The following is a 17,050-nucleotide window of genomic DNA, read 5'->3' as shown; positions in this document are numbered from 1 at the left end:
TAAGACATACAGGTCCCTTCTGATGCATGTTTATAAGATTGAAGCTTGAAATCTTATTCGGAAGGTTGAGTGACCCAAGTGTTGAAATCTTGACACGCCTGGGGCACGTTTTTATCTAACGATCTCTTTTGCAGGTGCTGTTAGATATTTTTCACTCACTTGCAGGTTGTGATGTGGAAGCTTTTGACAAAATAATCCCCATGGAGTCCAATCAGGGAAGAGTGAATAGAAGAGCGGTGAAAAGACGATGGACGTACAACGACCCTTGAAAATTAATCAAGAAGACTCTTCAAAGTCGGAAAATTGAAAAGTTTGTATAAATCCCAGGAGTTCGCTCTCCGTCGAGAACGGAGCGGTTTGAAATACAAGATGATGGAGCAGAAAAGGTCCAGACGAGTCTGGGAGTTCTCAAAATTGGAAAGCTGACATTGGGGTTTGGATGGTGAATGCCATGGTTCGACGAGTCGATGGGTGTTCAATACCAGGTTTTCCTCAACTTCCCAAGCAGAGTCATGAGGACTGAATTCTCCAGCAGATTCAAGGTCTGTAACTTCCCTAGCAGGGTCAGGATGGTTATCCTCAGCAGGTTTTAGATCAATGCTTCCCCAGTCACCAGGCCTGAAGGTGGCAATTTCCCCAGCGGAGGTATCTGTGGGCGGTGGTTTCCCCGAGCGGAGTCTGGAGTGTTATATCCCCAGCAAGTCAAAGACTGTTGTTTCCCCACAGAGTGCGTTGGTGGTTCTTATCCCCAGCGAGGTCCCCCAAGCGGATCGGGCACAGAGGAGGTTTCCCCGGCAAGGGTTGCCTTTTTCCCAGCAGCAGCGCTATTCCCCAGCAGGGTGGAATCAGAGTGTTGTCAAGTTCCTCAGCAGAGTGTCTCGAGCTCCCCAGAAGAGTCCCTTGAGGGGGATACTTTTTATGCATTCATCATGTAGATAAACATAGCATATTGCATAATAAATCGTGTAGCATTTCCATGATTGTGGAGCATTACACTGAAAAAGTCATGCATCATCATTGCAAGCATAAGCTAGTCTCTAGCCGTGGTTATCGTTTGAGAGGTGGTTTTGTCCGAAGGCAAAGATGTTGCTCTGAGGAGTTTAGCATCACGACGTCAGGTCGGCAATGTTCCCCAGTAGTGCGATACAGGAGGAAGCTTTTCCGTCGGACAGAGATGGAAGTGAAGATCGTGATTAGCGCGACTCAAGTCGTGGTTACCATCCAAGAATGGGTTTTGCCGGTCAGTGAAGATGATACTCCGAGGAGTTCAGCATTGTGATGATGGGTCAATGGTATTCCCTCCAGTAGCGCGATATTGGAGGAAGATTTCTGTCGTGCGAGACGGAAGTTTGAAGATGTTACTCTGAGGAGTTCAGCATTCTTGTGATACCAGTAAGTGTCATGTCGATCCCCGTAAGGTCGAGTTTTCTTTGGTGTCAAGTAAACATCATTGTTTGATGTCCAGTAAACGTCGAGTTCCCTCCCGGTCATTGGTTAATGTCTGGTCGAGTTTTCTTTGGTGTCAAGTAAACATCATTGTTCGATGTCCAGTAAACGTCGATTTCCCTCCCGGTCATTGGTTAATGTCTGGTCGAGTTTTCTTTGGTGTCAAGTAAACATCATTGTTCGATGTCCAGTAAACGTCGAGTTTCCTCCCGGTCATTGGTTAATGTCTGGTCGAGTTTTCTTTGGTGTCAAGTAAACATCATTGTTCGATGTCCAGTAAACGTCGAGTTTCCTCCCGGTCATTGGTTAATGTCTGGTCGAGTTTTCTTTGGTGTCAAGTAAACATCATTGTTCGATGTCCAGTAAACGTCGAGTTTCTTCCTAGTCATTAGTCAGTGTCTGGTTGAAGGTGTTACTCTAAGGAGTTTAGCATCAAGACGTCAGATCAGCAATGTTCCCCAGTAGTGCGATACTGGAGGAAATTTTTCCGTCGGGCGGAGATGGAAATGAAATCAAAGGACGTTACACGATCAGCGCGACAATCGGGGTTCAATTGGAGAAAGGGAAATGTTGAGGCATTTTCTGGAGACTGGGGTTCAAATGGAGAAAGGGAGACACGAGGTGTTTTCTGGAGAATGGGATTCACAATGGCGATCACAAGTTATCGTCAGGCGACTGGGGTTCATTATTTTGGCAAACAAGATGTCGGGGTTCAAATGCGGTGATCCGGGATCAGTCGCGCGAAAAAAAATTCGGGGTTCAAGAAAACGAAAAGAGAGAAAATTTTCGGGGTTCAAGAAAAACAAAAAGAGATCATAATCCCCAGCGGATATGTGGTGTTCAGGCCATGGTTATCCCTGCGTTACCATTTATTTTGGTATACAGGTCGACATTTCTGTTTCGGTATTCCGGCCGACTTTCTCCGTACCAGACGGATTCTTCTTTCGAGATTGCTTCTTTGCCGATCCTGACAGGCATTGTTAATTATTTTCCCATCAGAGTGCAAATTGTTCGTCTGTTCTTGGTATTCAATCACTCTTCATCCTGATCATCTGAAAGCCGAGGCTGTTCATATCGACAGGTTCACAGTGGATTGAATAGGGGCAGCTGTAACACCTCAAAATTTGTCCTCCTCTCTTGGGACTAGCTTAACATATTGCATTTCATTTTTTAGTTCATTAGGCATTTGCATATTTGCATATCATGTGGCAACAACAAGCAAATCATCCTCCTAGGTCTTGATCAGAAGATAAAGAGGTTGAGATTCAAGCTAGGGTTTCATTGGATTGATCATTAACCATCTGAGGATGTGTGATCCAAATTAGGGTTTCTTGATTCTCAAGGAGATTGATCTTCATCTTGGTTGAAATGGTACATCATCATCATCATGGTTTTATCATCACCAAGAGATTCATTGTTCATGATCATATTCCTTGGGATTAGGGTTTTGACCTCTGGTCAACCCTAATCATCTGCATTGGGCCAATCAGGGCTTGTGAAGAAGATGAGGTTTTCAATGGGTATGGGGATCATCATATGGTTTTATTGAGCTTATGGAATCTAGGGTTTCATCATTGAGCCATTTCATCAGGAGTTTGAAGCTCAGGTTGATCAATGCACAGCCAATTCATCTATCAGTCAACAAAAGTCAACCACGGGTCAACTGATGGATTTGGAGGTGGGAGAGGGTTAGAGACACTTCATTCATGTCCAAACAAGTTTCATTTGACATTTCAAAGATCAAGAATGAAGAAAATAAAGTCAGGTGAAAACTTTCCAAAAATAGAAAGTGACTTGTAATTGAAAATTGCCAAAAATGGAAAGTTTTTCTCCTCAAACTTACATGTCCAAAAATGCTTCAAATGAAATTTTGTTCAACATGAAAGTTGTAGATATTGCTCTCATCTTTCCAAAAAGTCCAAGAACATGAATTTCTCATGTGTGGTTGGCAAGTTATGGATTGATCATTGTCCAAAAAAGTTGAATTTCAAAGTGGCATAACTTTTGATTCACAAGGCCAAATGGAGTGAGGTTTCTTTGAGCAAAATTATTTTGATGTCCTCTATCCAAAACAAGCATTACCTGTCATGAAAACTCATCACATGAAAAGTCCATTTTTCAAGTGAACCAATTTTGAAATTTGGAGGGAAAAAGTGCATTTTGAGAAATAAGCCTTGTTTTCACATGATTCCACTTGCAATAGCTCACAAATACCATTTGAAACTTGCTGCAACCAGAAATTGGCACTGTTACATTGGATTTGCATAAGTGAGGGTGGATTGGCTAATTACCATTTAGCATAAAAGTGCATTTTCACTAATCACTCACATTTGGCTAAACTTGATTAACAAAATGGATTAGTGCATCATATAAATGGTTAATCATAACAGAAAATCATATTAACATTCATTCATCTCAGATCTAGATCCAAAATTGCACAATTCTCTCAACTTTTCATCTTCATCTTTTTTGCAATTTCTTCACAAGCCTAGCCAAGATCTTCATTGTTTCATCATCTACAATCATTGTTGAAGCTAATTGAAGCAAGATTTCATCACTATCAAGCCAAATCGTGGACTGTTAAAGTGAGGTGCAACAATGGCAAATGGAGATTTCATCAAGATCGTGCGTAATTGAGCAACAAACCTTGTTCCATTCACCTATCCAAGCATCATAGAAGTTCTGTTTTCACATTTCAAGGCTTAAAACGCGCGATTCAACACCTGTGCTTCAAGGAAGGTCAGATTTCGACCTTAATAATTCATGAAATTGTTTGATGCTTTAGATAGATCTCTTAGAGTAGGTAAATCTGCACTTTGAACCGCTGATTTTCGTTGAGAAATGAGAAAGATATATGGATTTGAATATTCATGCATGAAGATGTTTGCATTCGATTCTCTTAAATTAGGAAGAGTTAGGTCAAATGAATGTGATATTGTTGATGTACGTTGTGAGACCTTTCCATTGATATAAGGTTTGTGTGATTTGGTGAAAGTTTGTTCTTGAATGATGAACACGTGAAGAACGCGTATGAAGTTGTGAAAATTTTCCAGAAAAATGGCGTTTGATCCACATTTCCGTGTACTGTGCGTGTGTTTGATGTTAGCGCGCGCAGGATTTTCAAACTGGACCTCCTTCAATACCGTGCCCATGCAATTCTCATTTTGGCATTTGTATTTATTTCCATATAATCACATGACTTCACATGCCTTCATTTCACTTTTTTTTTATTTTTTCCATTACTTCCAAAAATCATATCTCACAAAATACTTGTCCAAATTGCATGAAATTTTTTGTGGAGTGATCCTTTTAATCTCTAGAATTTAATGATGATTTTTGCAAAAATTGTGCGTGTGTGTATTTCTGTTTTGGCTAGGGTTTGCTCATATATGTCATTTGTTGCACCATGCTTGGTATTTTAATCATGAAATGATGATGCTTAATTGGAAATTCTTGAGATTTTACATGTGTGTTCTAGACTCATTCCTGGTCATTTTGGTATATAGTTTGTGATTTTTTGCATTCCTGGATTGTGAGATATGTTCATTTGAATCTAGGTGTGACAATTTGTGTCACACCATTTCTTGCTTGACTTAATGATTTTTGTTACTATGCCATATGAACTTGAAATGAGCTGAAATTTTGCATGTTGCTATTTCTAGATGTTAAGCTCACATGTGAATTTTTGTGGAATATTTGAGTGCATTTCCTATTTGTTTGGTAATTTCCTTTCTGTTTGACCAAATGTGGACTTTTTGTGAGTCATGTTTTTAATTGTTTTGTGAAATTCTGGTGGTTAATTGGATGGATTTGAAATTTGGCATGTGTATTATAGACATCTTTAAGTTCTCCATGGCTTTGATTTCATTCATTTATCATGCTTGGTTGCTGTGTTATGATTGCTGGAAGTTGATGCATGTTTTGATGCCTTGTATGAGCTTGTTTGAACTTGGCTTGACTTTATGAATTTAATTGACTTGCTTCCTCTTATCCAAATGGCCTGAAATTTGATGTGTATATCATGTTTTGAGTGCTGTTTAGCCATGAATTTTCCTGGGATTATTTGAAATATTCTTGAATTGATTTGAATTGGATCTTTCTGTTTGGTCCTATGAGGTTCTAAATTGCATGTTTGACCATGATTGATGTATGAAATGAAATTGATGAATGATTTGAACATGGGACCAATTGGATTTGGTTCTAATTTGATTGAACTTGATTTTTGCCAATTTTCATGTTCTGTTTTGAAATATTTCTCCTTCTTTGACCCTAGGCTTTGTCCTAGGGTTTGCTTCTCATGTTTGAATTGTATTTTCAGGACAAAAGGCATATGGCATGGAGGAATTAATTCACTTGGCTTGAGTTGCTTGTGTTGATTGATGTTGATTAACATTAAGTTTGTTTTGTAGGTGGCTTCTAAGTCATTTGTGTTGAGCATTGGCTTATGCTTTGCTTGATGCATTGCTTGTGTACAGTTAACTGTTGACTTTTAGTTTGTCTGTTTGACTGTTTGAGCTGAGTACTGATTATGTTAGATTGATTTCAGGTACGTTAGTTGCTATAGTTCATTGTGAACTTGCTTGTGCTGTTGCTTGGTTGTGTTAACCAATTGAGGTAGAATCACTAACTCCATGTAGTCTGGAAGACCTGGCCTGTTACTTGGCCAGGCACCTGTCTGAAGTCCTCCTTAAGAGGCGATGTTTGTGCTTGTTTATTTTTGTCCCCAAGCAGGAAAAGACCTTTGTTAAGGCAATTGGCAGACACAAGAGGTGTGTAGTCCACCTCCTGCTAATCTGTTGAGTCGTCCCTTGGCTCACATTACATGTTGATGCCTTGTGGATCCTAACCCAAGATCCATGTACAGTTGTACAGTTGAGTCAGTGTCATAAGTGTAGAAGGGTTCCCACTTTCTGGACCCACACTTCCTTTGTCTGAAGCTCTCCCTGGCCAGGGATAAGAGCTGTGAGGCACACCCCTCACTCCCATTTCATCTGCTTCACCCTGACTCTCAATGTCAGGGTTAAGAGCTAACATCACCTGATACAGTTGGTTTGCTTTTGCAGCCTAACCCCTTGTGTGAGCCCACTTTGTTTGGATATAGTGTGTGCTATTTGTGATTGTTTGCTTTGATTGTTCTGCCTGTTTAGGTTTAGCTTGCTACCTGTGCCAGTTAGGATAGAAACCATAACTTAGGGATGATATGCATGATAACATCTAGGCTCGAGTACAGCTCCCTAGTAGTGTGTCTCCCTTTGTATCTGGTTAGAATTTCTTTCCCGTTCAGGGGAACTACGTTGCCCTGATCCTCATACCAGATGAGGTACGTAGGCAGGAGGTCGCACGAGATCTCTCCGGGCACCCTTTTTTCTTTTTTGTATGTGTTTGCTTGACAGTTGCTAGGCTCGAGTTCCCGACTCCTTAGTAACTTGTTGCTTGTTTGTTCTTGTGTGTGTAGGAGACGGATGTAAGCCCAACAATTGGCATTCCGTATCCTCTTGTTGTGTGCTTGGAGTCCGGTATAAGTCCATCAAGTGGCATCTGGTTTCCAGTGTGGGTTTGTTTGGTTCGGAAGCTGATGTAAGTCCAGCGATTGGCATTCGGGTTCCATGTTTGCCTGCTTGTGTGTTTGTTTTGTTTGGCGTGCGTGAGCCGAACTACGGTAGCTCTGATTCTCATTCCAGATGAGATACGTAGGCATAGGATGCGATATCCTAGCGAGCCCTCTTCCCCCTTTTCCCACCTGTGTTTCTTGTGTGTGTGATGTTTGTTTTAGCAACCTTTTTCTATCTTTTAGAGCGTGGATCCCGTCGAGTACGACGGATGCGTAGGGGTGCTAATACCTTCCCTTCGCATAACCGACTCCCGGTCCCATTCTCTTTGGTCGCGAGACCATGCTTTTCCCAGGTTTACTTCGAGCGTTTCCTTTCCCTCTTTTGGGATAAATAACGCACGGTGGCGGCTCTGTGTTGTTTTGTTTTAGCCCGCCGGTTGTTTTTCGCGGATGCGACAATGAGCACTTGAGCATAATGTTTTAAGGACATCTCTACTTAGTTGGCGGATATAAATGTTGAATCCTTACTCCCTTATGACTCAAGAAACAACACGGATTTGTCAAAAAAAATTATGTGAACATGGTTGAACGATAACCACTTCATTCCCAAAATAACATCTAATTGACTTAGAGGTAAACAAATCAAGTCAAATCCAAAATCTTTACCATAAATGGATATGGGACAATTTAGATAAACTAATGATATGGTGTGGAAGATCTATCCACTTCATCTCTTCTTATTTCACGGCTCGCCACGATTTTAATTAACAAATCTCTTCTTATTCACACTCTTTTACTAGATAGATCTTGCTTTGTTGTCTTCATCATAAATTATGCACTTGTTAACTAACACTTAGAAATGATGAATCTCTTAATATCGATAAACAGATTAATCTAAGGGCGCAAACATTGCCTCGAAACGATCAGCAACCGCATAATCGTTCCTGCCAGCCATTTCTTCCTGCACAACCAGCAAAACCAGTTGCAATAGTAAAGTAAATAACAGTTACGAGAAAAAAAATAGTGACAGGGTTAGTACCAATGTCTTGCATGACGATATTATATACTCATAAAACACAAGGTCGGATGGACCGACGTGCTCTGATACCAACTACGTAACACCCTAAACCCCGATAATAATTTATAAAATATTGCAGAAAATATTAAGATAAAATAAGGATGCTAGGTTGACAACACATTCAACTTTTATTCCAAAGGCAGAATTTAAATTCAAAACATAGCATAGTAATTCGTTTTTAAAAAAATCATAAAAATATAGCAAAGTATTCCCAACTCGATGTTACAATATCATAGCAAAATCTGGAATAATACTAATAGCCAAAAAGATCCTACAAAAACACAAAACATAAGCAAATCAAACTAAAGAGGCTAACTATGCCATCTCCCATAAAACACGGCTATCACACTCTTCAGTCTCAACCTGAGAATTATCTGCATAAAGGTACATAGGTGGAAACATGGAAACAAGAAGGGGTGAGAATACATTCCATAAATTAAATGGTGTAAAAACAACAAGGATAGTATGTAACATCATTTATATTCAACACAGATATACAATTCATAACATAGACAAAATTAATTATGTAATGCTTATTTTCTCAACTCACATGCATGTAGTACCAATTACTGGATATTATAGGTATGTTACTGAGTGATCCTAACCACTGGACGGAAGTCTTAAACAATGGATCGGAGTCCTAAACACTGGACATAAGTCCTAAACACTAGACCGAAGTCCTAAACACTGGTCTGAATTCCTAAGCTAACTCCAATATATATGATACATGATGTCACAAACAAATGCAATTCTCCATATGAACCTAACAATTAGAGTGTCACGCATGTTTCGCCAAACATAAAAGCCAACAAAATATAATCTTGCAAGTTAAGCAGCAGAAACAATAAAGTTTGATATATATCGTCTCAACAACAAATGAATAACAAAGTAGTTCAACAACTCCAAAATGAGTAAGACATGTAACAACAAAATATAGAATGACCCATCCCCAATGCTACATATCAGAGTGACTCCACTAACGACCCGAACAATAAATAACTAAAGAGGCCTCAATGTCGTCCTCTAGCTCAAGAAACTACTCCTCTACCTGATTATTCATATCCCAGAGGAGCAAAGATACCACAACAAACACGGGTGAGAATACACTCAAATATATTAATGGTGCAAAATATAACAAGGGTAACATATTCATCACAATCATTAACCAAACTCTTATTCACAACAATAAACAATCGTAATGATTACTCGATCACACATGCAGGTATGTATGCAAATGTATCCACTACTTAACTCTACATGCATGAGGTACTGATCTAGACATTAGAGATATGTTATTGATTTTCGTCCGTGCTCACTCCCAATCCCCTCTTCTGAACCAGAGCCCACCATAATCGTCATTGATCCCCACTACAGATTCAATAATGCTTCATTAATCTCTTGATTGAAATCATTTACTCGCTTTTGGTCTCCACTTCTGAACCATATCTCACCACCAAACCGAAGTCTGTACGCTATGATTCTTGAACTCAACAACAATATGCAAAAATGATCATTCACAATCAGCCCGACTTCTGACCGTGTACATCGTCAATAAGTCCAACACCTCAACACAACAATTATGATATGCAAATATATTCAACAATACATGATCATACAACTATATCCATATTTCAAATGTTAATCAATTCCTCATGATATTTGATCACAATAATTAAACTCGTCAAACACATCAGACAACAACCAAACATCAGTCGCACACGACAAAAACATATAATTATACACACATTTCAATAACATATGCTCATACATCGAATGAAATATTCACTTAATACTTAATGAATATCAATTCCATTAACCACCTCATCGAATACGACAAAACAACAACAACCAGTTGTTGGAATCAAAGACAACCGACAATACAAGTCAAAAATTGCAAAATTGTGGTGTCATGCTTGTTAATCACAACTTTGTGGGATAAGCGCAGGCCCGCTAAGTGTAGATTAGGCTCGCTAAGCGCAGGCTCGCTAAGTGCAAACGCCCAAAACAACAAAAACTAGAAACACGATTTTCATCATGAGAGCCTCATCAAAGATCCCATTTTGACCCCCAATCCTCCAAATCGACCAGAAAATAACACATACATATTATACCATAATTAAAACATCACATATGCACTGATCAACATTCAAATTCATCAATTAATCATGAATCTAAGGTTATGTTCATGAGATAAAAAAATACATAAACGACAACAACAACATTCATATTTATATCAATACAAGATGTATAATTTTCAATAATACACAAAAGCATAAAATTACACATCAATTGCAGTAATTATCATATAACATTCATACTTTTCATAAAAAAAACTCATAAACATCATCAATGGTGAAAAATGATGAAAACCATATAGGAGGGTGAGAATCTCTCTCTACCCTTCATGCAATTGACACTTATATTCAAGTAATCACCCCTTACCTTAACTTCTAGTAAGAACAAGCTTTAGGTATGACTTATTCCCCTCTCTCTCTCTCGCTCAAACCCTTGTTTTGCCTATTCTCACAATTTTCTCTTTCTCCTAATTTCTTCAATGTCACGTACTAATAATCTAAAGGCTCCATTAATCCTTCTTATTAATATTAACCTAATTCCACATTTCTAATTATTTTACCTTAGCCCTAACTTACATTTATTTTTCATAACTTTACCCCATATTTTTATTATGCCTAGTTTCCACCTAAATGTCATGAATTCCTTATTTTCTTATTATTTTGATCATTTAAAATTAACTAAAATTCTAAATAGTACTTACCACTCTCCATAAATCCCATAAAAATATCCAAGCACACCAATAATTAAATAAAACTAATTTTAACTCAATTAAAAAACAAAAAATACAAAAATTGGGGTGTTACATGCGACCATGTCCGTACGAGTTTTGAGTTTTTTTCTTCTTTTTGTGCCATATGTCCCAGTTTTCGTGTTTTGGGACTTTTCAGTTTATTTCGTTAGTCCTTTAGCTTTTGGGTTATGCTTTTTAGGCTTGTAGTGAGTCTGTTTGGTTTTGACAATTAGGAATATGTAACCACGCTAATCACATTGAGACAATTTTAGAGTTAAGTCTAAACCATCAATATTCAACATTGCCTACTCACGAGGTAACTATCAATTAAATTGCTAATAAATAAACAAAACTCATGTCTTACCTAACTCTCAAATATGTTACTCTTATATTCATCAAACACTAGGCTTACATTTTTAAAGTTATGTTTCACAATTATATATTTTAATTACTCATTCACATAGTATGATTTGTGGGGAATAGCCTTTAGGGTTCCGAGAACAATCCTATTTCTTACCAAATGTTTCTCAATCTCTCCAACTCTAATATACAAATAACTATAACTTAAATTCCTTAAATTAATCCAAGAGTTTCTCAAAATCTTGCCTTTCTGAGTTACTCTTAGAACTCTAAACCCTTTTCGCTACTTATTTGATCCCTAACTTCATCACAGAGAGCCACAAATATGATTTATCACAACTATACACGAACATTCATGGTTTATCACATCAAAAGGGATGCAATTCCAACACATATAACATCAATCATTCATATGTATTCATCAAATCATAGTAAAAATGAGAATCGCATATAAATATAATCACATAGAGGTTTTTGCATAAATCCTACATGATTCAAGAATGACAATTCATTAAAGAATAAGAAAATGGGTTAAGGGAATCCTCATTACCCGTTGGTGATGGGAGATTCTACTTTGCATTTCTCTCTTCTGGGATCTTTCCCTTTTCTCCTTTTTTTTAACTGATATGTGTTTCTCACAACTCCCCTTATTCTTAAAGAAAACAAAAACCCTAGTTTTATTTATGTATTTTATTTTCATTAATTCCCTTAATTTTTAATTATTTTATCCACGTCCCTTATTTTATAAGTTCACTTTATTAACCTCATAATGTCTAATTACTTAAAACCCTTCAATTTATATTTTCTCTGTTATTTTATATAAATAAATTCTTAATTTAATTTATTATTAAACTAAAATAATACATAAAAATTAGGAAATATACCAAAAAATTGAATAAATTTCTAAATAAAATTTTGGAGTGTTACAAATGGTACATATGTTAAGCAAGATGTTGAGACATGTGGTCCAACATCAGAACCTCAGTTTTCTTCTTAGGGGGACAAACTTTTTAGTGGTAACTTTTGCTTCTTTGCTCATGGAACTGTAATCAAATCTTGTTCCCTTCACGTGATTAGAAAACTTTACAATTTCCAGGATTTCATCAAGAGCCTTAAAGTCATTGTTCAACATACATACAAACTTTGTCATACTATCAAGTTTAAACTTTAACTAGGTGACTTCCTCTTCCAAAACTATAATGGTTAAGCCAAATTTCTCTTTTTCCAAAAGTAGAGCACTTATCGTTTTCTTTTGTTTCTCTAATACCATGCATGCTTTCTTCCACTGATTGTACAAAATTTTATATGTTTCAGCTAACTCTTCATCAATGATTTCTTCATCACTTGACTCACTACTAGATTCATATTTTCCAGTGCAAGTCATCACCTTGTTAGCTATTTCTTCTTCACTCTCATCATCAAAATCAGATCAAGTGTTTGACATACATTTTTCTGTTTCTTTAAAAATGTAGGACATTTAACTTTAATGTGACCAAAACTTTCACATTCAAGACATTGAATCCCTTTGCCTTTTATAGGGTTGTCTTCATCTTTTCTCTTACATCGGGGACCAATGTTTTTGAAGTTTTCTGGCACTTTGTCTTCAATATTTGTCCTCTATCTTCTGTCCAGTCTCTTCAAAGCTTTGTTAAACTTTCTACCAACAAGAGCTATAACACTTGATATAATTTCTTCAGTATCACATTAATTTTCATCCTCTTTAGTGTTGGATACAAAGGAAATACTCTTGGTTTTATTTCCAGTTCTATCATTTATTGTCATCTCAAAGGTATGTGAATATCCAATGAGTTCATCCACTTTGATGGTGTTAATGTCTTAGGCCTCTTCAATAGTTGTGACATTCATATTAAACCTTTTAGGTAGGGATCTCAATATCTTCATGGCTAGTTTTTCTTCAGACATCTTCTCTTCTGATGAAAAAGAAACATTGGTAATATCATGCAACATGATGTTGAATTTAGATATGGATTCATCTTCCTTCATTCTCATATTTTTAAAATTTGTTGTGAGGAGTTGCAACCTTGATATACATACTTTGAAGGTGCCTTCATGTGCAATTTTGAGAATCTTCCATGCCTATTTGGTTTTATTACATATGTTGATTAATCTAAACATGTTTTTCTCCACAGTATTAAAAATAGACTTTTGAGCTTTGGAGTTTCCAAGAGCTTCATCATCTTCAGCATTAGTCCGCTCAACTTATGGTTTTAAGATAAATGTTCCATCTTGACAGGTAGTCACATGGTGTTTCCCTTTTATTATAGTCGTCCATGTTTTATTATCCATTGACTTAATAAAAGAAAACATGTTAGTCTTTCAATAATCATAGTTGGTACCATCCAAGACAGGTGGTTTATTGATTGACCTTACTTCCTTAGTATCGTCAATTTGAACAGAAAATACTTTCCTTATAGGTCACCCAAACAGAACAGAGTGCCTACTCTGATTCCAATTAAAATTTTGTTATTCACATGATATATGTTGGACAAAATATCTTCGATAATGTGCACTACATAAAACAAATTATGACAGAATATCACAAACTAAGGAATGTAAAACAAAAAGCAATAATGAACACAAGAGAATTGTTAACCCATTCCGATGCAACATCATCTACATTTTAGGGGCTTCCAACCCAAGAAAGAAAATTCATTCTCAATAGTATTAGTACAATTAGTCTTAGATGAACAAACCTTATTCAATGCCTAGTTCTTAATACTACTCATGTCTTTGTATTTAGGACTCCCCCTAAATATGATAACCTCTCTCACTTTCTCTCAATCACTACCCTAATGATGAATGCTTTCAAAAGATTACAGATATTGAATTAAAACTTAACTAACAAGCAACATGTATGCCTTGAATATTCAATTTAGACTTCTTTACAGGTTTACAATAAACAACAAGAATACAAAGACTCAAAGAACAAAACCCTAGCACACTAGATCTTCAATACTTATTTTTCTTCAAAGGTAGGAAGGAGTTTCCTTAAATAGAAAATCAACTTCTTGGATTTTCTCCGATGGGCATTAGATTGATACAAAATTAATTCTAATTCAAATTTGATTTGCTTTTCAAAAATCATCCTCAAAAAGTTTTGATTTGATCTTCATTCATATTAAATCTTCATTTAATTGGCTTTGATCTTATCTAATATTTTTAGCAAATCTTACTAAATAACATATTGCTAAATATACAACAACAAATCTTCTTTGAATCAAGCAAAATTTTGCTCATAAAAACTAACAAACCTTGGTCTGCAGACTGAGGTCAGATGTTGTATAAATGCTGGAACATCTTGTCCCACATGTTGCATCTTCACCAAAAATACATCTTGTACTAGCCATGTTGTTTTACCTAAATCAACCAATCAAAATAACAATACATATTATAATTAATTAGAATTTATATGATTTTGCATCTCGGTTTGTTAGAATAAAACCCATAAATTTCCTATCTTGAACCCTCACCAAGAATTATGAAGGACTCAAGCACAAAATATATCTTATCATCTAGATTAGGATCTCTTCTAGATCCTCACTGTGACGTCATTTTCTCCATTTTTTACCATCATTTTGTCTATCTATACTTCTAAGAATTTTTCTATTTTGTTTGTAAAAACCATGTCCATCGATCGTTGGCAAGTTTCACCAGTATTTTTGAGGTTGAATGACACGATCCTGTAATGGTAGTTGCAAGTATTAGTCATAAATAAAAATGAATAACAAATCTTTGAAGGCAAACTCAAGACATACACACCTTGATAACCAGACTTATAATAATGAAAGAAAAAGTAAGAATGCAGGTTTTTTGAAAAAGAAATGGCATACACAGAACTAAGAAGAGTAATAGAACATAATGATTTAATTTATGTATACCATTAATATAATATATTTTTACACATTCCTAGTATAAAAGTGAAGTTACTGGTTTTGTACCACCAGATCAAAGTCCTAAAAAAAAGCATAATGTGGTCATTGAGTCTAACTTTTGGAAATTTCATTCCAATTTCTCAAGGCATGCATGCAGCTACCAAATTTCGGATCATATGATTCTCCATCATCATTATCATCAATCACGATTGGACTTGCATCATCATCATCATGATCATCATCAATCACGATCGGACTTTTTGCATCACTCCCAGGACCATCATGTACTCTTCTTCTCACGTTCAAAGCTCTTAATCTATCACTAGTCCTCGTCTTCTTTAAGTTCAATTTTCTTATCACTTTCTTCTTTCGTTTATTTTCCTACAATATCCAAGAGAAGTGTAACATAAAGTCCATTATTGAGTAACTAAGAACCGAAACAAATTTAAGACTCACATCAGCAGCTTTTGCTACAAGGTTCATTGCAGAATCTGCCTGAGCAAATGTGTTTCTAGCCAATATATCTTCTTGATTATGGTTGAGAGGCTCTCCATCAACAAACACTTTGGATTGTTGTTGCTCTAATCCTCCATTGTTCTTCAAACTACTACTCGCATGGAGTCCTTTTCTTGTTTTCTTCTTCGTCGGTTTGACATTACTTGGATTCTTTCCCTTAGACCTCTTCTAACATAACAACACAATAACAAGTTAGATACAACAAAGAACAATTAATTTAACAAATCACAACTATAAACTTACCCTCTTTTTATTCGCAGTTGTGGAACTTCGCAGTTTTGGCAGCTCTTGTCTAGCTGAGGCTTTCGCAAACAACTTAGACCTACGACTCTTGTTAGCAAACACCCTTCCACAAGTATGCTCGGGGCATAGTGTCTTCACCCTAAATATGACAGTCTTTACCACCCTACTCACCAAAATGACATATCCACATTTTTCATTAAACTTACAAACAGCTCTAACCCTCAATCTGTCGCTCTTCGTGAATTTTATTTTCCGGCCATTTAACGTATTGTGCTCTAGAACAGCATCCTTAAAGTGTTGAAGAGAAGAAAACTCCATTCCCAGGGTGAATTTAAAGTTCTTGGTGATTTCAGCTTCTACATTGAACTTATCATAGTTTAGTTTAGAATCTCGCTTAGATGCACTGTCGTTTTCGTCTGTCAAGTTCTTGATATCCATTATTGCATCCATTTTAGGTGACACCGAATTCATGGTGACAACATTCTCTACATTAGCAAGATAATTGAAGCTTATATTAACTGATTATTAACACATAACTTCATATTAACTGATTTCATTATGTCAAAATATCATTTATGTTATGATAAAATGCAACCAGGAAATGTGACAATAGGCTAGCTTTGGATCAAATTAGGATATGAAATGAACCTAAAATTACCCTAATTTGTTTCCAAAACACCCAATTTCTCTATTTAGTACCCCTAATATCTGAAATTTGTAGACATGCATGAATAAAGGAAATAAAATGGGACTCACATTAGGGTTTGAATTGAGCTATTGGAAGAATATGAGGTTGTTCCTTGGTCACCAACTCTAAGTCTTCTCTACTTTGGTTGCTAACAAGCTCCATCATTTTTCTCCTTTCATTCTATTTCTGTATATTTTCTAATTTTCTCTCCTCTCAGGACTGAAAGAAAAATAATAAATACAATCCCTCGGTCCCATTTTGATAAATGAAATAGAGTATCAATTTTATTTAATTATTCTTATTTGTTATTTGCTATTTGTGTATTATAATTACTATTAATTAAAGCAATGTGATATTTATTTTAGAAAAAATAATTTGTATAAACGTGACATTTAATTTGAAACGGACGTGAGTAATAATAAGAAGTATGATTTAAAAATTAACATTAGTGTTTTATTGATACTAAAAT

At 36.2% G+C, this 17,050-nt stretch overlaps 1 protein-coding gene across 2 annotated transcripts; it reads right to left on the bottom strand.

Annotated features, from left to right (window-relative positions):
* Positions 1 to 15,121: 15,121 nt before the first annotated feature.
* Positions 15,122 to 16,825, bottom strand: LOC127084601 (uncharacterized). 2 transcript variants are annotated; one of them, XM_051025085.1, is made up of 4 exons: positions 16,650 to 16,825; positions 15,894 to 16,378; positions 15,591 to 15,818; positions 15,122 to 15,515 (listed from the first exon to the last, which is right to left on the bottom strand). In XM_051025085.1, the coding sequence occupies exons 2-4, from the start codon at positions 16,362 to 16,364 to the stop codon at positions 15,246 to 15,248; spliced, it is 969 nt and encodes a 322-aa protein (XP_050881042.1). In that variant the 5' UTR covers positions 16,365 to 16,378; positions 16,650 to 16,825; the 3' UTR covers positions 15,122 to 15,245. The 2 variants fall into 2 exon arrangements, with proteins under 2 accessions (XP_050881042.1, XP_050881043.1); XM_051025086.1 differs by having other exon boundaries at positions 15,591 to 15,815.
* Positions 16,826 to 17,050: the final 225 nt, after the last annotated feature.

The sequence above is a fragment of the Lathyrus oleraceus genome, chromosome 5 (assembly GCF_024323335.1).
Source record: "Lathyrus oleraceus cultivar Zhongwan6 chromosome 5, CAAS_Psat_ZW6_1.0, whole genome shotgun sequence".
NCBI lineage: Eukaryota > Viridiplantae > Streptophyta > Magnoliopsida > Fabales > Fabaceae > Lathyrus > Lathyrus oleraceus.
Note: the sequence above shows the minus strand (reverse complement) of the source record. Positions and strands in the feature narration are given on the sequence as shown.